Raw genomic sequence first — 24,886 nt, 5'->3', positions numbered from 1 at the left:
CTCTCTTCCACGTGCCGTCCCTCCCAGAACGGTCCACACCGACCCCCTCTCTCTCGCACTGGGACAATTCCCTCATTCTCTCTCTCTCTCTCTTCCGCGCGCCCCGTCTTGCACTCTCGCTCACCTCCGCCCTCCCTCTCTCCCACCGCACACACTCCCTCCCTCCCACACAGGAGCTCTCTCTCTCACAGAGTCTCCCTCTCCCTCCATCACACACTCTATCTCTCGCACACACACTCTCCCTCACTTACTCTCACTCACACACTCTCTGTCACTCTCTAACACTCTCACACACTCTCTCACACTCTGTCACTCTCTCTCTCACTCTGTCTCACTCTCTCACCCTGTCTTTCTCTATCTTTCTCTCTCTCACACTCTCTCCCTCTCTGTCGAACACACACACACACACACACAATCACTCTCTTGAACACACGGACACACGCCAGCCTCTCTCTGTCTCTCAGACACACTGTCACACGAATGCACACAATCTCTCTCTCTCTGACACAAACACAAATGGCGAAGTCACAGTCCGGAAGTCACATATTCACCAGCGGGATTCTGAAAACAAAGAGCATTTCGGTCAGAAACGGACGAAGCAAGACCAGGGAATAATTCCGAGAGAGAGAGAGATAGATAGAGAGAGAGGGGGAGAAGAGAGAGAGAGAGGGAAGAGAGAGAGAGAGAGAGAGAGAGAAAGAAAGGGAAGAGGTTGTGATGAGAGGGAGTGTGAGGAGTGGGGAGGGGGAGAGAAGGAGGTGGGGAGAGAGAGAGGGCAGAGAGGGATGGGGAGGGGAGGGGGAGATATAGATAGGGGAGAGAGGGATAGCAGGGGAGATAGGACAGAGGAGGGGGATGGAGAGGAGGGGGATGGGGAGGAGGGAGAGAGAGGGTAGTGAGGGATGGGGAGGGCAGAGAGGGGTGGGGAGGGGGAGATATAGATAGGGGAGAGGGATAGCGGGGGAGATAGAGGAGGAGGGATGGGGAGGAGGGAGAGAGAGAGTAGTGAGGGGTGGGGAGGGGGAGATATAGATGGGGAGAAAGGGATAGCAGGGGGAGATAGACAGAGGAGGGGGATGGAGAGGAGGGGGGATGGGGAGGAGGGAGAGAGAGGGGGAGGAGGGAGAGAGAGAGTGGGGAGGAGAGAGAGGGTGGGGAGGGGAGAGGGGGGGAGGGATGAGGAGGGGGCAGAGGGGGGATTGACTCACCTGTTAGACACGTAGACCGTCCCGCTGACCCGCGTCCCCTCTCCGGGCGCGGAGAGAGACTCGGTACCCAGGGGCCCCCAGAGACCCCCGATCTCAGCGAATCCCACTCCGCCACCTCCTCCTCCTCCTCGAATTCCTCTGCCTCCATCTGCGACGTCCCCCGGTCCCATCCAGCGCCGCACCAGGCCCTGTCGACTCTCACCGGTCGCCATTCCGCGGCATCGCACCCTCTGCTTGTGTCGGTCCCAGCTGGGGAGAGAGAGAGGGAGATTGAGGGAGAGAGAGAGGCAGATTGAGGGAGAGAGAGAGGCAGATTGAGGGAGAGAGAGAGAGGGAGATTGAGGGAGAGAGAGAGGCAGATTGAGGGAGGGAGAGAGGGAGATTGAGGGAGAGAGAGAGGCAGATTGAGGGAGAGAGAGAGGGAGATTGAGGGAGGGAGAGAGGGAGATTGAGGGAGAGAGAGAGGCAGATTGAGGGAGGGAGAGAGGCAGATTGAGAGAGGGAGATTGAGGGAGAGAGAGAGGGAGATTGAGGGAGAGAGAGAGGCAGATTGAGGGAGGGATTGAGGGAGAGAGAGAGGGAGATTGAGGGAGAGAGAGAGGGAGATTGAGGGAGAGAGAGATTGAGGGAGGGAGAGAGGGAGATTGAGGGAGAGAGAGAGGCAGATTGAGGGAGGGAGAGAGGGAGATTGAGGGAGAGAGAGGCAGATTGAGGGAGGGAGAGAGGGAGATTGAGGGAGAGAGAGGGGGAGATTGAAGGAGAGAGAGAGGCAGATTGAGGGAGGGAGAGAGGCAGATTGAGGGAGGGAGAGAGGGAGATTGAGGGATGGAGAGAGGCAGATTGAGGGAGGGAGAGAGGCAGATTGAGGGAGGGAGAGAGGGAGATTGAGGGAGAGAGAGAGGGAGATTGAGGGAGAGAGAGAGGCAGATTGAGGGAGAGAGAGAGGGAGATTGAGGGAGGGAGAGAGGGAGATTGAGGGAGGGAGAGAGGCAGATTGAGGGAGAGAGACAGGCAGATTGAGGGAGAGAGAGGCAGATTGAGGGAGGGAGAGAGGGAGATTGAGGGTGAGAGAGAGGGAGATTGAGGGAGAGAGGCAGATTGAGGGAGGGAGAGAGTGAGATTGAGGGAGAGAGAGAGGCAGATTGAGGGAGGGAGAGAGGCAGATTGAGGGAGAGAGAGAGGGAGATTGAGGGTGAGAGAGAGGGAGATTGAGGGAGGGAGAGAGGGAGATTGAGGGAGAGAGAGAGGGAGATTGAGGGAGAGAGAGGAGATTGAGGGAGAGAGAGAGGGAGATTGAGGGAGAGAGAGGAGATTGAGGGAGGGAGAGGGAGATTGAGGGAGGGAGAGAGAGGAGAGGGAGATTGAGGGAGAGAGGCAGATTGAGGGAGGGAGAGAGGGAGATTGAGGGAGAGAGAGAGGGAGATTGAGGGAGGGAGAGAGGGAGATTGAGGGAGAGAGAGAGGGAGATTGAGGGAGGGAGAGAGGCAGATTGAGGGAGAGAGAGAGGCAGATTGAGGGAGGGAGAGAGGGAGATTGAGGGAGAGAGAGAGGCAGATTGAGGGAGGGAGAGAGGGAGATTGAGGAAGAGAGAGAGGGAGATTGAGGGAGAGAGGCAGATTGAGGGAGGGAGAGAGGGAGATTGAGGGACGGAGAGAGGCAGATTGAGGGAGGGAGAGAGGCAGATTGAGGGAGGGAGAGAGGGAGATTGAGGGAGAGAGAGGGAGATTGAGGGAGAAAGAGAGGGAGATTGAGGGAGAGAGAGAGGCAGATTGAGGGAGGGAGAGAGGGAGATTGAGGGAGAGAGAGAGGGAGATTGAGGGAGGGAGAGAGGCAGATTGAGGGAGGGAGAGAGGCAGATTGAGGGAGGGAGAGAGGGAGATTGAGGGAGAGAGAGGCAGATTGAGGGAGGGAGAGAGGGAGAGAGAGAGGGAGATTGAGGGAGAGAGAGAGGCAGATTGAGGGAGAGAGAGAGGCAGATTGAGGGAGGGAGAGAGGGAGATTGAGGGAGGAGAGAGGAGATTGAGGGAGAGAGAGAGGGAGATTGAGGGAGAGAGAGAGGCAGATTGAGGGAGAGAGAGAGGGAGATTGAGGGAGGGAGAGAGGGAGATTGAGGGAGAGAGAGGCAGATTGAGGGAGGGAGAGAGGGAGATTGAGGGAGAGAGAGAGGCAGATTGAGGGAGGGAGAGAGGGAGATTGAGGGAGAGAGAGAGGCAGATTGAGGGAGGGAGAGAGGGAGATTGAGGGAGGAAGAGAGGGAGATTGAGGGAGAGAGAGAGATTGAGGGAGAGAGAGATTGAGGGAGGGAGAGAGGGAGATTGAGGGAGAGAGAGGCAGATTGAGGGAGGGAGAGAGGGAGATTGAGGGAGAGAGAGAGGCAGATTGAGGGAGGGAGAGAGGCAGATTGAGGGAGAGAGAGAGGCAGATTGAGGGAGAGAGAGAGGGAGATTGAGGGAGAGAGAGCAGATTGAGGGAGAGAGAGAGGGAGATTGAGGGAGAGAGAGAGGCAGATTGAGGGAGGGAGAGAGGGAGATTGAGGGAGAGAGAGAGGGAGATTGAGGGAGGGAGAGAGGGAGATTGAGGGAGGGAGAGAGGGAGATTGAGGGAGAGAGAGAGGCAGATTGAGGGAGGGAGAGAGGGAGATTGAGGGAGAGAGAGAGGCAGATTGAGGGAGGGAGAGAGGCAGATTGAGGGAGGGAGAGAGGGAGATTGAGGGAGAGAGAGAGGGAGATTGAGGGAGAGAGAGAGGGAGATTGAGGGAGGGAGAGAGGGAGATTGAGGGAGAGAGAGAGAGGGAGATTGAGGGAGAGAGAGAGGCAGATTGAGGGAGAGAGAGAGGGAGATTGAGGGAGAGAGAGGGAGATTGAGGGAGAGAGAGAGGGAGATTGAGGGAGAGAGAGAGGGAGATTGAGGGAGAGAGAGGGAGATTGAGGGAGAGAGAGAGGGAGATTGAGGGAGAGAGAGATTGAGGGAGGGAGAGAGGGAGATTGAGGGAGAGAGAGAGGCAGATTGAGGGAGGGAGAGAGGGAGATTGAGGGAGGGAGAGAGGGAGATTGAGGGAGAGAGAGAGGGAGATTGAGGGAGAGAGGCAGATTGAGGGAGGGAGAGAGGGAGATTGAGGGAGAGAGAGAGGCAGATTGAGGGAGAGAGAGAGGGAGATTGAGGGAGGGAGAGAGGGAGATTGAGGGAGAGAGAGAGTGAGATTGAGGGAGGGAGAGAGGGAGATTGAGGGAGAGAGAGAGGGAGATTGAGGGAGAGAGAGATTGAGGGAGGGAGAGAGGGAGATTGAGGGAGAGAGAGAGGGAGATTGAGGGAGGGAGAGAGAGAGGGAGATTGAGGGAGGGAGAGAGGGAGATTGAGGGAGAGAGAGAGGGAGATTGAGGGAGGGAGAGAGGCAGATTGAGGGAGGGAGAGAGGGAGATTGAGGGAGAGAGAGAGGCAGATTGAGGGAGGGAGAGAGGGAGATTGAGGGAGAGAGAGAGGCAGATTGAGGGAGGGAGAGAGGGAGATTGAGGGAGAGAGAGAGGGAGATTGAGGGAGAGAGAGAGGCAGATTGAGGGAGGGAGAGAGGGAGATTGAGGGAGAGAGAGAGGGAGATTGAGGGAGAGAGAGAGGCAGATTGAGGGAGGGAGAGAGGGAGATTGAGGGAGGGAGAGAGGGAGATTGAGGGAGAGAGAGAGGGAGATTGAGGGAGAGAGAGATTGAGGGAGGGAGAGAGGGAGATTGAGGGAGGGAGAGAGGCAGATTGAGGGAGGGAGAGAGGGAGATTGAGGGAGAGAGAGAGGGAGATTGAGGGAGAGAGAGAGGGAGATTGAGGGAGAGAGAGATTGAGGGAGAGAGAGAGGGAGATTGAGGGAGGGAGAGAGGGAGATTGAGGGAGAGAGAGAGGCAGATTGAGGGAGGGAGAGAGGGAGATTGAGGGAGGGAGAGAGGGAGATTGAGGGAGGGAGAGAGGGAGATTGAGGGAGAGAGAGAGGGAGATTGAGGGAGGGAGAGAGGGAGATTGAGGGAGAGAGAGAGGCAAATTGAGGGAGGGAGAGAGGGAGATTGAGGGAGAGAGAGGGCAGATTGAGGGAGGGAGAGAGGGAGATTGAGGGAGGGAGAGAGGCAGATTGAGGGAGGGAGAGAGGGAGATTGAGGGAGAGAGAGAGGGAGATTGAGGGAGGGAGAGAGGGAGATTGAGGGAGAGAGAGAGGGAGATTGAGGGAGGGAGAGAGGGAGATTGAGGGAGGGAGAGAGAGAGGGGAGAGAGAGAGGCAGATTGAGGGAGGGAGAGAGGGAGATTGAGGGAGAGGAGAGGGAGATTGAGGGAGAGAGAGGGAGATTGAGGGAGAGAGAGGCAGAGAGGAGGGAGATTGAGGGAGGGAGAGAGGGAGATTGAGGGAGGGAGAGAGGGAGATTGAGGGAGGGAGAGAGGGAGATTGAGGGAGAGAGAGAGGCAGATTGAGGGAGGGAGAGAGGGAGATTGAGGGAGAGAGAGAGGCAGATTGAGGGAGGGAGAGAGGGAGATTGAGGGAGAGAGAGGGAGATTGAGGGAGAGAGAGAGGGAGATTGAGGGAGGGAGAGAGGGAGATTGAGGGAGAGAGAGAGGGAGATTGAGGGAGAGAGAGAGGCAGATTGAGGGAGGGAGAGAGGGAGATTGAGGGAGGGAGAGAGGGAGATTGAGGGAGGGAGAGAGGGAGATTGAGGGAGAGAGAGGGAGATTGAGGGAGAGAGAGAGGGAGATTGAGGGAGAGAGAGAGGCAGATTGAGGGAGGGAGAGAGGGAGATTGAGGGAGGGAGAGAGGGAGATTGAGGGAGTGAGAGAGGGAGATTGAGGGAGAGAGAGAGGGAGATTGAGGGAGGGAGAGAGGGAGATTGAGGGAGAGAGAGAGGCAGATTGAGGGAGGGAGAGAGGGAGATTGAGGGAGGGAGAGAGGGAGATTGAGGGAGAGAGAGAGGGAGATTGAGGGAGGGAGAGAGGGAGATTGAGGGAGAGAGAGAGGGAGATTGAGGGAGGGAGAGAGGCAGATTGAGGGAGAGAGAGAGGGAGATTGAGGGAGAGAGAGAGGGAGATTGAGGGAGAGAGAGAGGCAGATTGAGGGAGGGAGAGAGGGAGATTGAGGGAGGGAGAGAGGGAGATTGAGGGAGGGAGAGAGGGAGATTGAGGGAGAGAGAGAGGGAGATTGAGGGAGAGAGAGAGGGAGATTGAGGGAGAGAGAGGGAGATTGAGGGAGAGAGAGAGAGGGAGATTGAGGGAGGGAGAGAGGGAGATTGAGGGAGAGAGAGAGAGGGAGATTGAGGGAGGGAGAGAGGAGATTGAGGGAGAGAGGGAGATTGAGGGAGAGAGAGAGGAGATTGAGGGAGGGAGAGAGGGAGATTGAGGGAGAGAGAGAGGGGAGATTGAGGGAGGGAGAGAGGGAGATTGAGGGAGGGAGAGAGGGAGATTGAGGGAGGGAGAGAGGGAGATTGAGGGAGAGAGAGAGGGAGATTGAGGGAGAGAGAGAGGGAGATTGAGGGAGGGAGAGAGGGAGATTGAGGGAGAGAGAGAGGCAGATTGAGGGAGGGAGAGAGGGAGATTGAGGGAGGGAGAGAGGGAGATTGAGGGAGAGAGAGAGGGAGATTGAGGGAGAGAGAGATTGAGGGAGGGAGAGAGGGAGATTGAGGGAGAGAGAGAGGCAGATTGAGGGAGGGAGAGAGGGAGATTGAGGGAGGGAGAGAGGGAGATTGAGGGAGAGAGAGAGGGAGATTGAGGGAGGGAGAGAGGGAGATTGAGGGAGGGAGAGAGGGAGATTGAGGGAGGGAGAGAGGGAGATTGAGGGAGAGAGAGAGGGAGATTGAGGGAGGAGAGAGAGAGAGAGGGAGAGAGAGGGGGAGAAGATTGAGGGAGGGAGAGAGGGAGATTGAGGGAGAGAGAGAGGCAGATTGAGGGAGGGAGAGAGGGAGATTGAGGGAGGGAGAGAGGGAGATTGAGGGAGAGAGAGAGGGAGATTGAGGGAGTGAGAGAGGGAGATTGAGGGAGGGAGAGAGGGAGATTGAGGGAGAGAGAGAGATTGAGGGAGGAGAGAGGAGATTGAGGGAGGGAGAGAGGGAGATTGAGGGAGAGAGAGAGGCAGAGAGGGAGAGAGAGGGAGATTGAGGGAGGGAGAGAGGGAGATTGAGGGAGAGAGAGGGAGATTGAGGGAGAGAGGAGAGAGGGAGATTGAGGGAGGGAGAGAGGGAGATTGAGGGAGAGAGAGAGGGAGATTGAGGGAGAGAGAGAGGCAGATTGAGGGAGGGAGAGAGGGAGATTGAGGGAGGGAGAGAGGGAGATTGAGGGAGAGAGAGAGGGAGATTGAGGGAGAGAGAGATTGAGGGAGGGAGAGAGGGAGATTGAGGGAGAGAGAGAGGCAGATTGAGGGAGGGAGAGAGGGAGATTGAGGGAGGGAGAGAGGGAGATTGAGGGAGAGAGAGAGGGAGATTGAGGGAGAGAGAGATTGAGGGAGGGAGAGAGAGAGATTGAGGGAGAGAGAGAGGCAGATTGAGGGAGGGAGAGAGGGAGATTGAGGGAGAGAGAGACGGAGATTGAGGGAGGGAGAGAGGGAGATTGAGGGAGGGAGAGAGGGAGATTGAGGGAGAGAGAGAGGGAGATTGAGGGAGGGAGAGAGGGAGATTGAGGGAGAGAGAGAGGCAGATTGAGGGAGGGAGAGAGGGAGATTGAGGGAGGGAGAGAGGGAGAGAGAGGGGGAGATTGAGGGAGGGAGAGAGGGAGATTGAGGGAGAGAGAGAGGGAGATTGAGGGAGGGAGAGAGGGAGATTGAGGGAGAGAGAGAGGGAGATTGAGGGAGGGAGAGAGGGAGATTGAGGGAGGGAGAGAGGGAGATTGAGGGAGAGAGAGAGGCAGATTGAGGGAGGGAGAGAGGGAGATTGAGGGAGAGAGAGACGGAGATTGAGGGAGGGAGAGAGGGAGATTGAGGGAGGGAGAGAGGGAGATTGAGGGAGAGAGAGAGGGAGATTGAGGGAGGGAGAGAGGGAGATTGAGGGAGAGAGAGAGGGAGATTGAGGGAGGGAGAGAGGGAGATTGAGGGAGAGAGAGAGGCAGATTGAGGGAGGGAGAGAGGGAGATTGAGGGAGGGAGAGAGGGAGAGAGAGGGGGAGATTGAGGGAGGGAGAGAGGGAGATTGAGGGAGAGAGAGACGGAGATTGAGGGAGAGAGAGAGGGAGATTGAGGGAGGGAGAGAGGGAGATTGAGGGAGAGAGAGAGGGAGATTGAGGGAGGGAGAGAGGGAAATTGAGGGAGAGAGAGATTGAGGGAGAGAGAGGGAGGGAGAGAGAGATTGAGGGAGGGAGAGAGGGAGAGAGAGGGAGAGAGAGAGGGAGGGAGATTGAGGGAGGGAGAAAGGGGGAGAGGGAGATTGAGGGAGGGAGAGAGGGAGGGGGAGAGGTTTGAAGTGAGGGAGAGTTAAATACCCGGACTGAGGGGAGCAGTGGGACCGAGGGGACGCGGTGTGCGGAGGGGGCGAGGGACGGGAACTTACACAAACTTGAGGAGAATTCCCACAGCGCTCAGAACGATGATACAGGAGATGATCAGGGTGACGTAGATTTGTGGGTCCGTGTCTGTGGGGAGAGAGGCAGAGTGGGACAGAGTCAGTGTGGGCGACAGGGGAGAGGGGAGACGAGAGAGGGGAGGGAGAGGAGAGGGGAAGGGAGAGGAGAGGGGAGGGAGAGAGGGGACAGAGGGGGAAGGAGAGGGGAGGAGGAGGGAGAGGGGAAGGAGAGGAGGAGGGAGAGGGGAAGGAGAGAGGGAGAGGAGGGGGGAGAGGGGAAGGAGCGAGAGAGGAGAGGGGGAAGGAGAGGAGGAGGGAGAGGGGAAGGAGAGGTGGAATGGGGAGGGAGGGGGGAAGGAGAGGAGGAGGGAATGGGGAAGGAGTGGGGAGGGAGAGGAGGAAGGAGAGGGGAGAGGGGGAAGGAGAGGAGGAGGGAAAGGGGAGGGAGAGGGGGAGGAGGAAGGGAGAGGAGGAGGGGAGGGAGAAGAGGAGGGAGAGGGGGAGGGAGTGGAGAGGGAGAGGAGGAGGGAGAAGTGGAGGGGGAGGGGGAGGGGGAGGGAGAGAGGGAAGGAGAGAGGGAGAGGGAGGGGAAGAGGGGGAGGGAGAGGAGGAGGGAGAGGGGGAGGGAGTGGAGAAGGAGAGGAGGAGGGAGTGGGGAGGGAGAAGGGGATGGAGTGGGGAGGGAGAAGGGGAGGTAGAGGAGGAGGGAGAAGGGGAGGGGGTGAGGGAATGGAGAAGGAGAGGAAGAGGGAGAGGAGGAGCGAGTGAGGAGGGAGAGGAGGAGGGAGAGGGGAGGGAGTGGAGAGGGAGAGGAGGAGGGAGAGTGGAAGGAAGAGGAAGAGGAGGAGGGGAGGGCGAGGGGGAGGGAGAGGGTGAAGTTGGGAGTGGGGAAGGAGAGGAGGAGGGAGAGGGGGAGGGAGTGGGGAAGGAGAGGAGGAGGGAGAGGGGGAGGGAGAGGAGGAGGGAGAGGGGGAGGGAGTGGGGAAGGAGGGAGTGGGGAGGGAGAGGGGGAGGGAGTGGGGAGGGAGAGGGGGAGGAAGTGGGGAGGGAGAGGAGGAGGGAGAGGGGAGGGAGTGGGGAGGGAGTGGGGGAGGGAGAGGAGGAGGGAGAGGGGGAGGGAGTGGGGAGGGCGAGGGGGAGGGAGAGGAGGAGGGAGAGGGGGAGGGAGAGGGGGAGGGAGGGGGGAAGGAGAGGAGGAGGGAGGGGGGAGAGACAGGGGGAGGGAGTGGGGACGGAGAGGGGGAGGGAGTGGGGAGGGAGAGGAGGAGGGAGAGGGGAGGGAGTGGGGAGGGAGAAGAGGAGGGAGTGGGGGAGGGAGAGGAGGAGGGAGTGTGGGAGGTAGAGGGGGAGGTAGACGGGGAGGGAGTGGGGAAGGGGAGGAGGAGGGAGTGGGGAGGGAGAGGAGGGAGAGGGGGTGGGAGTGGGGTGGGAGAGGAGGAGGCAGTGGGGGAGGGAGAGGAGGAGGGAGTGGGGGAGGTAGAGGGGGAGGGAGTGGGGAAGGAGAGGAGGAGGGAGTGGGGAGGGAGAGGGGGAGGCAGAGGGGGAGGGGGAGGCAGAGGGGGAGGGAGTGGGGAGGGAGTGGGGGAGGTAGAGGGGGAGGGAGAGGGGGAGGTAGAGGGGGAGGGAGAGGGGAGGGAGTGGGGGAGGTAGAGGGGGAGTTAGTGGGGAAGGGGAGGAGGAGGGAGTGGGGAAGGAGAGGGGGAGGAGAGGAGGAGGGAGAGGGGGAGGGAGAGGAGGAGGGAGAGGGGGAGGGAGTGGGGAGGGAGTGGGGAAGGAGGGAGTGGGGAGGGAGAGGGGGAGGGAGTGGCGAGGGAGAGGGGGAGGGAGAGGAGGAGGGAGAGGGGAGGGAGTGGGGAGGGAGAGGAGGAGGGAGTGGGGGAGGGAGTGGGGGAGGGAGAGGAGGAGGGAGACGGGGAGGGAGTGGGGAGGGAGTGGGGAAGGAGAGGGGGAGGGAGTGGGGAAGGAGAGGGGGAGGGAGTGGGGAAGGGAGAGGGGGAGGGAGTGGGGGAGGGAGAGGGGGAGGGAGTGGGGGAGGTAGAGGGGGAGGGAGTGGGGAGGGAGACGGGGAGGGAGTGGGGAGGGAGAGGTGGAGGCAGTGGGGGAGGGAGAGGGGGAGGGAGTGGGGGAGGGAGAGGGGAGGGAGAGGAGGAGGGAGTGGGGGAGGGAGAGGAGGAGGGAGTGTGGGAGGTAGAGGGGGAGGTAGACGGGGAGGGAGTGGGGAAGGGAAGGAGGAGGGAGTGGGGAGGGAGAGGAGGGAGAGGGGGAGGGAGTGGGGAGGGAGAGGAGGAGGCAGTGGGGGAGGGAGAGGAGGAGGGAGTGGGGGAGGTAGAGGGGGAGGGAGTGGGGAGGGAGAGGAGGAGGGAGAGGGGAGGGAGAGGAGGAGGGAGAGGGGGAGGGAGTGGGGAGGGAGTGGGGAAGGAGGGAGTGGGGAGGGAGAGGGGAGGAAGTGGGGAGGGAGAGGGGAGGGAGTGGGTAGGGAGAGGAGGACGGAGTGGGGAGGGAGAGGGGGAGGGAGTGGGGAAGGAGAGGAGGACGGAGTGGTGAGGGAGAGTGGGAGGGAGTGTGAGGGAGAGTGGGAGGGAGTGTGAGGGAGAGAGGGAGGGAGTGTGGAGGGAGAGGAGGAGGGAGTTGGGGGAGGGAGAGGAGGAGGGAGTGTGGGAGGTAGAGGGGGACGTAGACGGGGAGGGAGTGGGGAAGGGGAGGAGGAGGGAGTGGGGAGGGAGAGGGGGAGGTAAACGGGGAGGGAGTGGGGAAGGGGAGGAGGAGGGAGTGGGGAGGGAGAGGAGGGAGAGGGGGAGGGAGTGGGGAGGGAGAGGAGGAGGCAGTGGGGGAGGGAGAGGAGGAGGGAGTGGGGGAGGTAGAGGGGGAGGGAGAGGGAGTGGGGAAGGGGAGGAGGAGGGAGTGGGGAGGGAGAGGGGGAGGCAGAGGGGGAGGGAGAGGGGGAGGGAGAGGAGGAGGGAGTGGGGAGGGAGAGGAGGAGGGAGAAGGGAGGGAGTGGGGAGGGAGTGGGGGAGGTAGAGGGGGAGGTAGAGGAGGAGGGAGTGGGGAGGGAGAGGGGGAGGGAGAGGGGAGGCAGTGGGGGAGGTAGAGGGGGAGGAGAGGAGGAGGGAGTGGGGAGGGAGAGGAGGAGCGAGTGAGGAGGGAGAGGAGGAGGGAGAGGGGAGGGAGTGGGGAGGTAGAGGGGGAGGTAGAGGAGGAGGGGGTGGGGAGGGAGAGGGGGAGGGAGAGGGGGAGGCAGAGGGGGAGGGAGTGGGGAGGGAGAGGGGGAGGCAGAGGGGGAGGGAGTGGGGAGGGAGAGGGGGAGGGAGTGGGGAGGGAGAGGGGGAGGGAGAGGGGGAGGCAGAGGGGGAGGGAGTGGGGAGGGAGAGGGGGAGGCAGAGGGGGAGGGAGTGGGGAGGGAGAGGGGGAGGGAGTGGGGAGGGAGAGGAGGAGGGAGTGGGGGAGGAGAGGAGGAGGGTGGGGAGGGAGAGGGGGAGGGAGAGGGGGAGGGAGAGGAGGAGGGAGAGGGGGAGGGAGAGGGGGAGGGAGTGGGGAGGGAGAGGCGGATGGAGTGGGGAAGGAGGGAGTGGGGAGGGAGAGGGGGAGGGAGAGGGGGAGGGAGTGGGGAAGGAGAGGAGGAGGGAGTGGGGAGGGAGAGGGGGACGGAGTGGGGAGGGAGTGGGGAGGGAGAGGAGGAGGGAGTGGGGAGGGAGAGGGGGAGGGAGAGGGGGAGGCAGAGGGGGAGGGAGTGGGGAGGGAGAGGAGGAGGGAGTGGGGAGGGAGAGGAGGAGGGAGAGGGGAGGGAGTGGGGAGTGAGTGGGGGAGGTAGAGGAGGAGGGAGTGGGGAGGGAGAGGGGGAGGGAGAGGGAGTGGGGAGGCAGAGGGGGAGGCAGAGGGGAGGGAGTGGGGAGGGAGAGGGGGAGGGAGTGGGGAGGGAGAGGAGGAGGGAGTGGGGGAGGTAGAGGGGGAGGTAGACGGGGAGGGAGTGGGGAAGGGGAGGAGGAGGGAGAGGGGGAGGGAGTGGGGAGGGAGAGGGAGTGGGGAGGCAGAGGGGGAGGCAGAGGGGGAGGGAGTGGGGAGGGAGAGGGGGAGGGAGTGGGGAGGGAGAGGAGGAGGGAGTGGGGGAGGTAGAGGGGGAGGTAGACGGGGAGGGAGTGGGGAAGGGGAGGAGGAGGGAGTGGGGAGGGAGAGGGGGAGGGAGTGGGGAGGGAGAGGAGGAGGCAGTGGGGGAGGGAGTGGGGGAGGTAGAGGGGGAGGGAGTGGGGAAGGGGAGGAGGAGGGAGTGGGGAGGGAGAGGGGGAGGCAGAGGGGGAGGGAGAGGGGGAGGGAGAGGGGAGGGAGAGGGGGAGGTAGAGGGGGAGGGAGTGGGGAGGGAGTGGGGAGGGAGTCGGGGAGGGAGAGGAGGAGGGAGAGGGGGAGGGAGTGGGGAGGGAGAGGGGGAGGGAGAGGAGGAGGGAGAGGGGGAGGGAGTGGGGAGGGAGAGGGGGAGGGACTGGGGAAGGAGAGGAGGAGGGAGTGGGGAGAGAGAGGGGGACGGAGTGGGGAGGGAGAGGGGGAGGGAGTGGGGAGGGAGAGGAGGACGGAGTGGGGAGGGAGAGGGGGAGGGAGAGGGGGAGGGAGTGGGGAGGGAGAGGAGGAGGGAGTGGGGAGGGAGAGGAGGAGGGAGTTGGGGAGGGAGAGGAGGAGGGAGTGTGGGAGGTAGAGGGGGAGGGAGAGGAGGAGGGAGAGGGGGAGGGAGTGGGGAGGGAGAGGGGGAGGGAGTGGGGAAGGAGAGGAGGAGGGAGTGGGGAGAGAGAGGGGGACGGAGTGGGGAGGGAGAGGGGGAGGGAGTGGGGAGGGAGTGGGGAAGGAGAGGAGGACGGAGTGGGGAGGGAGAGGGGGAGGGAGAGGGGGAGGGAGAGGGGGAGGGAGTGGGGAGGGAGAGGAGGAGGGAGTGGGGAGGGAGAGGAGGAGGGAGTTGGGGAGGGAGAGGAGGAGGGAGTGTGGGAGGTAGAGGGGGAGGTAGACGGGGAGGGAGTGGGGAAGGGGAGGAGGAGGGAGTGGGGAGGGAGAGGGGAGGGAGAGGGGGAGGGAGTGGGGAGGGAGAGGGGGAGGGAGAGGGGGAGGCAGAGGGGGAGGGAGTGGGGAGGGAGAGGGGGAGGGAGTGGGGAGGGAGAGGGGGAGGGAGAGGAGGAGGGAGTGGGGGAGGAGAGGAGGAGGGAGTGGGGAGGGAGAGGGGGAGGGAGAGGGGGAGGGAGAGGAGGAGGGAGAGGGGGAGGGAGAGGGGGAGGGAGTGGGGAGGGAGAGGGGGATGGAGTGGGGAAGGAGGGAGTGGGGAGGGAGAGGGGGAGGGAGAGGGGAGGGAGAGGAGGAGCGAGTGAGGAGGGAGAGGAGGAGGGAGAGGGGAGGGAGTGGGGAGGGAGTGGGGGAGGTAGAGGGGGAGGTAGAGGAGGAGGGAGTGGGGAGGGAGAGGGGGAGGCAGAGGGGGAGGCAGAGGGGGAGGGAGTGGGGAGGGAGAGGGGGAGGCAGAGGGGGAGGGAGTGGGGAGGGAGAGGGGGAGGGAGTGGGGAGGGAGAGGAGGAGGGGGAGTGGGGGAGGTAGAGGGGGAGGGAGTGGGGAAGGGGAGGAGGAGGGAGTGGGGAGGGAGAGGAGGAGCGAGTGAGGAGGGAGAGGAGGAGGGAGAGGGGGAGGCAGAGGGGGAGGGAGTGGGGAGGGAGAGGGGGAGGGAGAGGGGAGGCAGAGGGGGTGGGAGAGGAGGAGGGAGTGGGGGAGGAGAGGAGGAGGGAGTGGGGAGGGAGAGGGGGAGGGAGAGGGGGAGGGAGAGGAGGAGGGAGAGGGGGAGGGAGAGGGGGAGGGAGTGGGGAGGGAGAGGGGGATGGAGTGGGGAAGGAGGGAGTGGGGAGGGAGAGGGGGAGGGAGAGGGGAGGGAGAGGAGGAGCGAGTGAGGAGGGAGAGGAGGAGGGAGAGGGGAGGGAGTGGGGAGGGAGTGGGGGAGGTAGAGGGGGAGGTAGAGGAGGAGGGAGTGGGGAGGGAGAGGGGGAGGCAGAGGGGGAGGCAGAGGGGGAGGGAGTGGGGAGGGAGAGGGGGAGGCAGAGGGGGAGGGAGTGGGGAGGGAGAGGGGGAGGGAGTGGGGAGGGAGAGGAGGAGGGAGTGGGGGAGGTAGAGGGGGAGGGAGTGGGGAAGGGGAGGAGGAGGGAGTGGGGAGGCAGAGGTGGAGGCAGTGGGGGAGGTAGAGGGGGAGGAGAGGAGGAGGGAGTGGGGAGGGAGAGGAGGAGCGAGTGAGGAGGGAGAGGAGGAGGGAGTGGGGGAGGTCGAGGGGGAGGAGAGGAGGAGGGAGTGGGGAGGGAGTGGGGGAGGTCGAGGGGGAGGTAGAGGAGGAGGGAGTGGGGGAGGGAGAGGGGGAGGCAGAGGAGGAGGGAGAGGGGGTGAGGGAGTGGGGAAGGAGAGGAGGAGCGAGTGAGGAGGGAGAGGGAGGGGGCTGAACGAGGGAGACAGGAACACAGACTCACCCACCTCGGGGCAATGACTCGAAGAGGAACGGCCCGTCGTCCTCCTCCTCCTCCTCCTCCTCCTCCTCCTCCTCTTCCTCCTCCCCTCCGTAGCTCTCGCCGCCCTTCCCTTCCTCCCGAGGGCCGGGCCCCCCGGCCGAGCCTCCCTCCGCCTCGCCCGGGCGCCCCTCGGCGCTCCCGCTCTCGGTGGGCCCCCAGACGATGGCCCAGGGGTAGGGGGGCGGCGAGGCGGGGGAGGGTGCGGGCTCCCACGGCGACGGGGCCTGCCGACGGCCCCCGCCCTCGCCCGGGCCCGCGGCCGCCCCGCACACGCACAGCAGGATCCAGAGCATCGGGCGGTGGGGTGGGGGCTGTGGGGACGGGCCTGCCGGGGTGGGGGAACAAGGAAGATCGTCAGTCAGGCGGGGCCCGAGGGCCTTGCACCACCCCCCCCTCAACCCCTCCGGCGGGGGCCCCATCGAGTGGGTTTCCAGTTCACCAACGGCTCGGGTTTGGGAGGGGGGGGAGGGGGAGGGGCGGGAAGCCCCTGTGGGTCCGGTGTCCGTCCGAAGGTTGACTGTCACTGACCCGGAAAGATACAGACACACACACACACATTCACTGAGACACAGACACACAGAGACACACACACACACACACACACACACACACACATTCACTCAGACACATACACACAGACACAGAGACAGACACACATACAGAAATACACACAGCCACACAGACAGAGAGACACAGACACACACAGAGACACACACACAGAGCCAGACACACACAGAGAGACACACACTCACTCAGACACAAACACACAGAGACACAGACACACAGAAATACACACACCTACAGACACACAGAGACACAAACAGAGACACACACACACACATTCACCCAGACACACACAGACAGATATACACAGACACAGAGAGACACAGACAGAGAGAGACAGACACACACAGAGAGACACACAGTCACTCAGACACAAACACACAGACACACAGAGAGAGAGACAGACACACACAGAGACACACAGTCACTCAGACACATACACACAGACACAGAGAGACACACAGACAGAGAGACACACACACACAGAAATACACAGAGACACACATTCACTCAGACACACACAGACAGATATACACACAGACACACACCCACAGACACACAGAGACAGAGACACACACATTCACTCAGACACACACAGACAGATATACACACAGACACACACCCACAGACACACAGAGACAGAGACACACACATTCACTCAGACACACACAGACAGATATACACACAGACACACACCCACAGACACACAGAGACAGAGACACACACACAGATACACAATGACCCCACCTTCACCCTCTGCTGAACCGGACGATGAGAGGTTGGTTCGCTGCGCACACTCTCCTGGTCCGTCTCTGTCCCTCTCCCCCTGTCCCTCTCCCTGTCCCTGTCCCTGCCCCTGCCCCTGTCCCTGTCCCTGCCCCTGTCCCTGTCCCTGTCCCCGGTCTGTCAGGCGGACGAGACTGCTGGGCCTGGCTGCGATTGCCGACACCGGTTGCTCACATCCCTGCCTGCTGCCTCCCAGTAAACAGACATCTCCCACATCACGCCAACAGCATCATTACCGGCTTAACCCATTCCCCACTGCGGCACTCTCACCCACAGTCTCCGTCTCCCTGTCCCACTCTCACACTCTCCGTCTCCCCGTCTCACTCTCACACTCTCCGTCTCCCTGTCTCACTCTCACACCCTCCGTCTCCCTGTCTCACTCTCACACTCTCCGTCTCCCTGTCTCACTCTCACACCCTCCGTCTCCCTGTCCCACCCTCACACCCTCCGTCTCCCTATCCCACTCTCACACAGTCTCCGTCTCCCTGTCTCACTCTCACACCCTCCGTCTCCCTGTCTCACTCTCACACTCTCCGTCTCCCTGTCTCACTCTCACACCCTCCGTCTCCCTGTCTCACTCTCACACTCTCCGTCTCCCTCTCTCACTCTCACACCCTCCGTCTCCCTGTCTCACTCTCACACTCCCCGTCTCCCTGTCTCACTCTCACACCCTCCGTCTCCCTGTCTCACTCTCACACCCTCCGTCTCCCTGTCTCACTCTCACACTCCCCGTCTCCCTGTCTCACTCTCACACCCTCCGTCTCCCTGTCTCACTCTCACACCCTCCGTCTCCCTGTCTCACTCTCACACCCTCCGTCTCCCTGTCTCACTCTCACACTCCCCGTCTCCCTGTCTCACTCTCACACCCTCCGTCTCCCTGTCTCACTCTCACACCCTCCGTCTCCCTGTCTCACTCTCACACTCTCCGTCTCCCTGTCTCACTCTCACACCCTCCGTCTCCCTGTCTCACTCTCACACTCTCCGTCTCCCTGTCTCACTCTCACACTCTCCGTCTCCCTGTCTCACTCTCACACTCTCCGTCTCCCTGTCTCACTCTCACACTCCCCGTCTCCCTGTCTCACTCTCACACTCTCCGTCTCCCTGTCTCACTCTCACACTCTCCGTCTCCCTGTCTCACTCTCACACTCTCCGTCTCCCTGTCTCACTCTCACACCCTCCGTCTCCCTGTCTCACTCTCACACCCTCCGTCTCCCTGTCTCACTCTCACACTCTCCGTCTCCCTGTCTCACTCTCACACTCTCCGTCTCCCTGTCTCACTCTCACACTCTCCGTCTCCCTGTCTCACTCTCACACTCTCCGTCTCCCTCACTCTCACACCTCCGTCTCACTCTCACACCTCCGTCTCCCTGTCTCACTCTCACACTCTCCGTCTCCCTGTCTCACTCTCACACTCTCCGTCTCCCTGTCTCACTCTCACACTCCCGTCTCCCTGTCTCACTCTCACACTCTCCGTCTCCCTGTCTCACTCTCACACCCTCCGTCTCCCTTCTCACTCTCACACCTCCGTCTCCCTGTCTCACTCTCACACCTCCGTCTCCCCTCTCACTCTCACACCCTCCGTCTCCCTGTCTCACTCTCACACCTCCGTCTCCCTGTCTCACTCTCACACCTCCGTCTCCCTGTCTCACTCTCACACTCCCGTCTCCCTGTCTCACTCTCACACTCTCCGTCTCCCTGTCTCACTCTCACACTCTCCGTCTCCCTGTCTCACTCTCACACTCTCCGTCTCCCTGTCTCACTCTCACACTCTCCGTCTCCCTGTCTCACACTCTCACTCTCACACCTCCGTCTCCCTCACTCTCACACTCTCACACCCTCCGTCTCCCTGTCTCACTCTCACACCCTCCGTCTCCCTGTCTCACTCTCACACTCTCCGTCTCCCTGTCTCACTCTCACACCCTCCGTCTCCCTGTCTCACTCTCACACTCTCCGTCTCCCTGTCTCACTCTCACACTCTCCGTCTCCCTGTCTCACTCTCACACCCTCCGTCTCCCTGTCTCACTCTCACACCCTCCGTCTCCCTGTCTCACTCTCACACTCTCCGTCTCCCTGTCTCACTCTCACACTCTCCGTCTCCCTGTCTCACTCTCACACTCTCCGTCTCCCTGTCTCACTCTCACACTCTCCGTCTCCCTGTCTCACTCTCACACTCTCCGTCTCCCTGTCTCACTCTCACACTCTCCGTCTCCCTGTCTCACTCTCACACTCTCCGTCTCCCTGTCTCACTCTCACACTCTCCGTCTCCCGTCTCACTCTCACACTCTCCGTCTCCCTGTCTCACTCTCACACTCTCCGTCTCCCTGTCTCACTCTCACACTCTCCGTCTCCCTGTCTCACTCTCACACTCTCCGTCTCCCTGTCTCACTCTCACACTCTCGTCTCCCTGTCTCACTCTCACACTCTCCGTCTCCCTGTCTCACTCTCACACTCTCCGTCTCCCTGTCTCACTCTCACACTCTCCGTCTCCCTGTCTCACTCTCACACTCTCCGTCTCCCTGTCTCACTCTCACACTCTCCGTCTCCCTGTCTCACTCTCACACTCTCCGTCTCCCTGTCTCACTCTCACACTCCTCCGTCTCCCTGTCTCACTCTCACACTCTCCGTCTCCCTGTCTCACTCTCACACTCTCCGTCTCCCTGTCTCACTCTCACACCCTCCGTCTCCCTGTCTCACTCTCACACCCTCCGTCTCCCTGTCTCACTCTCACACTCTCCGTCTCCCTGTCTCACTCTCACACTCTCCGTCTCCCTGTCTCACTCTCACACTCTCCGTCTCCCGTCTCCCTCTCTCACTCCCTCACTCACACCCTCCGTCTCCCTGTCTCACTCTCACACCCTCCGTCTCCCTGTCTCACTCTCACACTCTCCGTCTCCCTGTCTCACTCTCACACTCTCCGTCTCCCTGTCTCACTCTCACACTCTCCGTCTCCCTGTCTCACTCTCACACTCTCGTCTCCGTCTCACTCTCACACCCTCCGTCTCCCTGTCTCACTCTCACACTCTCCGTCTCCCTGTCTCACTCTCACACTCTCCGTCTCCCTGTCTCACTCTCACACTCTCCGTCTCCCTGTCTCACTCTCACACTCTCCGTCTCCCTGTCTCACTCTCACACTCTCCGTCTCCCTGTCTCACTCTCACACTCTCCGTCTCCCTTCCCCTCACTCTCACACTCCTCCGTCTCCCTGTCTCACTCTCACACTCTCGTCTCCCCTCCTCTCACACCTCCGTCTCCCTGTCTCACTCTCACACCCTCCGTCTCCCTGTCTCACTCTCACACCTCCGTCTCCCTGTCTCACTCTCACACTCTCCGTCTCCCTGTCTCACTCTCACACTCTCCGTCTCCCTGTCTCACTCTCACACTCTCCGTCTCCCTGTCTCACTCTCACACTCTCCGTCTCCCTGTCTCACTCTCACACTCTCCGTCTCCCTGTCTCACTCTCACACTCTCCGTCTCCCTGTCTCACTCTCCCTGCTCCGCACTCTCACACTCCTCCGTCTCCCTGTCTCACTCTCACACTCTCCGTCTCCCTGTCTCACTCTCACACTCTCCGTCTCCCTGTCTCACTCTCACACTCTCCGTCTCCCTGTCTCACTCTCACACTCTCCGTCTCCCTGTCTCACTCTCACACTCTCCGTCTCCCTGTCTCACTCTCACACTCTCCGTCTCCCTGTCTCACTCTCACACTCTCTCCTCACACTCTCCGTCTCCCTGTCTCACTCTCACACCCTCCGTCTCCCGTCTCACTCTCACACTCTCCGTCTCCCTGTCTCACTCTCACACTCCCTCCGTCTCCCTGTCTCACTCTCACACCCTCCGTCTCCCTGTCTCACTCTCACACTCTCCGTCTCCCTGTCTCACTCTCACACTCTCCGTCTCCCTGTCTCACTCTCACACTCTCCGTCTCCCTGTCTCACTCTCACACTCTCCGTCTCCCTGTCTCACTCTCACACTCTCCGTCTCCCTGTCTCACTCTCACACTCTCCGTCTCCCTGTCTCACTCTCACACTCTCCGTCTCCCTGTCTCACTCTCACACTCTCCGTCTCCCTGTCTCACTCTCACACCCTCCGTCTCCCTGACTCACTCTCACACTCTCCGTCTCCCTGTCTCACTCTCACATCCTCCGTCTCCCTGTCTCACTCTCACACTCTCCGTCTCCCTGTCTCACTCTCACACCCTCCGTCTCCCTGTCTCACTCTCACACTCTCCGTCTCCCTGTCTCACTCTCACACCCTCCGTCTCCCTGTCTCACTCTCACACCCTCCGTCTCCCTGTCTCACTCTCACACTCTCCGTCTCCCTGTCTCACTCTCACACCCTCCGTCTCCCTGTCTCACTCTCACACCCTCCGTCTCCCTGTCTCACTCTCACACTCTCCGTCTCCCTGTCTCACTCTCACACTCTCCGTCTCCCTGTCTCACTCTCACACTCTCCGTCTCCCTGTCTCACTCTCACACTCTCCGTCTCCCTGTCTCACTCTCACACTCTCCGTCTCCCTGTCTCACTCTCACACTCTCCGTCTCCCTGTCTCACTCTCACACTCTCCGTCTCCCGTCTCACTCTCACACCTCCGTCTCACTCTCACACTCTCCGTCTCCCTGTCTCACTCTCACACCTCCGTCTCCCTGTCTCACTCTCACACTCCTCCGTCTCTCCTCTGTCTCACTCTCACACTCTCCGTCTCCTTCACTGTCTCACTCTCACACTCTCCGTCTCCCGTCTCACTCTCACACTCTCCGTCTCCCTTCTCACTCTCACACTCTCCGTCTCCCTTCTCACTCTCACACTCTCCGTCTCCCTGTCTCACTCTCACACTCTCCGTCTCCCGTCTCACTCTCACACTCTCCGTCTCCCTGTCTCACTCTCACACTCTCCGTCTCCCTGTCTCACTCTCACACTCTCCGTCTCCCTGTCTCACTCTCACACTCTCCGTCTCCCGTCTCACTCTCACACTCTCCGTCTCCCGTCTCACTCTCACACTCTCCGTCTCCCTGTCTCACTCTCACACTCCCCGTCCCTCTCACACCTCCGTCTCCCTGTCTCACTCTCACACTCTCCGTCTCCCTGTCTCACTCTCACACTCTCCGTCTCCCTGTCTCACTCTCACACCCTCCGTCTCCCTGTCTCACTCTCACACCCTCCGTCTCCCGTCTCACTCTCACCCACACTCTCCGTCTCCCTGTCTCACTCTCACACCCTCCGTCTCCCGTCTCACTCTCACACTCCGTCTCCCTCTCACTCTCACACTCTCCGTCTCCCTGTCTCACTCTCACACTCTCCGTCTCCCTGTCTCACTCTCACACTCTCCGTCTCCCTGTCTCACTCTCACACTCTCCGTCTCCCTGTCTCACTCTCACACTCTCCGTCTCCCTGTCTCACTCTCACACCCTCCGTCTCCCTGTCTCACTCTCACACCTCCGTCTCCCTGTCTCACTCTCACACCTCCGTCTCCCGTCTCTCACTCTCACACTCTCACACTCTCGTCTCCCTGTCTCACTCTCACACTCTCCGTCTCCCTGTCTCACTCTCACACTCTCCGTCTCCCGTCTCACTCTCACACTCTCCGTCTCCCTGTCTCACTCTCACACTCTCCGTCTCCCTGTCTCACTCTCACACTCCGTCTCCCTGTCTCACTCTCACACTCTCCGTCTCCCTGTCTCACTCTCACACTCTCCGTCTCCCTGTCTCACTCTCACACTCCTCCGTCTCCCTGTCTCACTCTCCACCTCGTCTCACTCTCACACTCTCCGTCTCCCTGTCTCACTCTCACACTCTCCGTCTCCCTGTCTCACTCTCACACTCTCCGTCTCCCTGTCTCACTCTCACACCTCCGTCTCCCTGTCTCTCTCACACTCTCCGTCTCCCTGTCTCACTCTCACACTCTCCGTCTCCCTGTCTCACTCTCACACTCTCCGTCTCCCTGTCTCACTCTCACACTCTCCGTCTCCGTCTCACTCTCACACCTCCGTCTCCCGTCTCACTCTCACACTCTCCGTCTCCCTGTCTCACTCTCACACTCTCCGTCTCCCTGTCTCACTCTCACACTCTCCGTCTCCCTGTCTCACTCTCACACCACTCTCACACTCTCCGTCTCCCTGTCTCACTCTCACACCTCCGTCTCCCTGTCTCACTCTCACACTCTCCGTCTCCCTGTCTCACTCTCACACTCTCCGTCTCCCTGTCTCACTCTCACACTCTCACACCTCTCCGTCTCCCTGTCTCACTCTCACACCCTCCGTCTCCCTGTCTCACTCTCACACTCTCCGTCTCCCTGTCTCACTCTCACACCTCCGTCTCCCTGTCTCACTCTCACACCCTCCGTCTCCCTGTCTCACTCTCACACCCCGTCTCCCGTCTCACTCTTCTCACTCTCACACTCTCGTCTCCCTGTCTCACTCTCACACTCTCCGTCTCCCTGTCTCACTCTCACACTCTCCGTCTCCCTGTCTCACTCTCACACCCTCCGTCTCCCTGTCTCACTCTCACACTCTCCGTCTCCCTGTCTCACTCTCACACTCTCCGTCTCGTCTCCCTGTCTCACTCTCACACTCTCCGTCTCCCTGTCTCACTCTCACACTCCTCCGTCTCCCTGTCTCACTCTCACACTCTCCGTCTCCCTGTCTCACTCTCACACCCTCCGTCTCCCTGTCTCACTCTCACACTCTCCGTCTCCCTGTCTCACTCTCACACTCTCCGTCTCCCTGTCTCACTCTCACACCCTCCGTCTCCCTGTCTCACTCTCACACTCTCCGTCTCCCTGTCTCACTCTCACACTCTCCGTCTCCCTGTCTCACTCTCACACTCTCCGTCTCCCTGTCTCACTCTCACACTCTCCGTCTCCCTGTCTCACTCTCACACTCTCCGTCTCCCTGTCTCACTCTCACACTCTCCGTCTCCCTGTCTCACTCTCACACTCTCCGTCTCCCTGTCTCACTCTCACACCCTCCGTCTCCCTGTCTCACTCTCACACCCTCCGTCTCCCTGTCTCACTCTCACACTCTCCGTCTCCCTGTCTCACTCTCACACTCTCCGTCTCCCTGTCTCACTCTCACACTCTCCGTCTCCCTGTCTCACTCTCACACCCTCCGTCTCCCTGTCTCACTCTCACACTCTCCGTCTCCCTGTCTCACTCTCACACCCTCCGTCTCCCTGTCTCACTCTCACACTCTCCGTCTCCCACTCTCACTCTCACACTCTCCGTCTCCCTGTCTCACTCTCAAACCCTCCGTCTCCCTGTCTTGCTCTCACACTCTCCGTCTCCCTGTCTCACTGTCTCACTCTCCGTCTCCCGTCTCACTCTCACACTCTCCGTCTCCCTGTCTCACTCTCACACTCTCCGTCTCCCTGTCTCACTCTCACACTGTCCGTCTCCCACCTCACTCTCACACTCTCCGTCTCCCTGTCTCACCCTCACACCCTCCGTCTCCCTGTCTCACTCTCACACCCTCCGTCTCCGTCTCACTCTCACACTCTCCGTCTCCCTGTCTCACTCTCACACCCTCCGTCTCCCTGTCTCACTGTCACACCCTCCGTCTCCCTGTCTCACTCTCACACTCTCCGTCTCCCTGTCTCACTCTCACACCCTCCGTCTCCCTGTCTCACTCTCACACCCTCCGTCTCCCTGTCTCACTCTCACACTCTCCGTCTCCCTGTCTCACTCTCACACTCTCCGTCTCCCTGTCTCACTCTCACACTCTCCGTCTCCCTGTCTCACTCTCACACTCTCCGTCTCCCTGTCTCACTCTCACACCCTCCGTCTCCCTGTCTCACTCTCACACCCTCCGTCTCCCTGTCTCACTCTCACACCCTCCGTCTCCCTGTCTCACTCTCACACTCTCCGTCTCCCTGTCTCACTCTCACACTCTCCGTCTCCCTGTCTCACTCTCACACTCTCCGTCTCCCTGTCTCACTCTCACACTCTCCGTCTCCCTGTCTCACTCTCACACCCTCCGTCTCCCTGTCTCACTCTCACACTCTCCGTCTCCCTGTCTCACTCTCACACCCTCCGTCTCCCTGTCTCACTCTCACACTCCCCGTCTCCCCGTCTCACTCTCACACTCTCCGTCTCCCTGTCTCACTCTCACACTCTCCGTCTCCCTGTCTCACTCTCACACTCTCCGTCTCCCTGTCTCACTCTCACACCCTCCGTCTCCCTGTCTCACTCTCACACCCTCCGTCTCCCTGTCTCACTCTCACACCCTCCGTCTCCCTGTCTCACTCTCACACCCTCCGTCTCCCTGTCTCACTCTCACACCCTCCGTCTCCCTGTCTCACTCTCACACCCTCCGTCTCCCTGTCT

General features: G+C 61.0%; 1 protein-coding gene across 1 annotated transcript; it reads right to left on the bottom strand.

Moving 5' to 3' along the window:
* Positions 1-428: 428 nt before the first annotated feature.
* LOC134342300 (PILR alpha-associated neural protein-like) lies at positions 429-15,512 on the bottom strand. Its single transcript, XM_063040264.1, has 5 exons — positions 15,333-15,512; positions 15,181-15,241; positions 8,702-8,783; positions 1,209-1,457; positions 429-561 (listed from the first exon to the last, which is right to left on the bottom strand). Exons 1-5 carry the CDS (start codon positions 15,510-15,512, stop codon positions 540-542), a joined length of 594 nt encoding a protein of 197 aa, XP_062896334.1. The 3' UTR covers positions 429-539.
* Between the last annotated feature and the right edge of the window lie 9,374 nt (positions 15,513-24,886).

This window comes from Mobula hypostoma, unplaced genomic scaffold (genome assembly GCF_963921235.1).
Source record: "Mobula hypostoma unplaced genomic scaffold, sMobHyp1.1 scaffold_119, whole genome shotgun sequence".
In the NCBI taxonomy this organism is placed as follows: Eukaryota; Metazoa; Chordata; class Chondrichthyes; order Myliobatiformes; family Myliobatidae; genus Mobula; species Mobula hypostoma.
Note: the sequence above shows the minus strand (reverse complement) of the source record. Positions and strands in the feature narration are given on the sequence as shown.

Coding starts and splice junctions, on each gene's coding strand:
- LOC134342300 (XM_063040264.1), bottom strand. CDS start 15,512: ATGCTCTGGATCCTGCTGTGCGTGTGCGGGGCGGCCGCGGGCCCGGGC. Junction 8,784..15,180: donor GAGTCATTGCCCCGAGGTGG/GTGAGTCTGTGT, acceptor CTCTCCCCACAG/ACACGGACCCACAAATCTAC. Junction 562..1,208: donor ACGGTCTACGTGTCTAACAG/GTGAGTCAATCC, acceptor CTTTGTTTTCAG/AATCCCGCTGGTGAATATGT.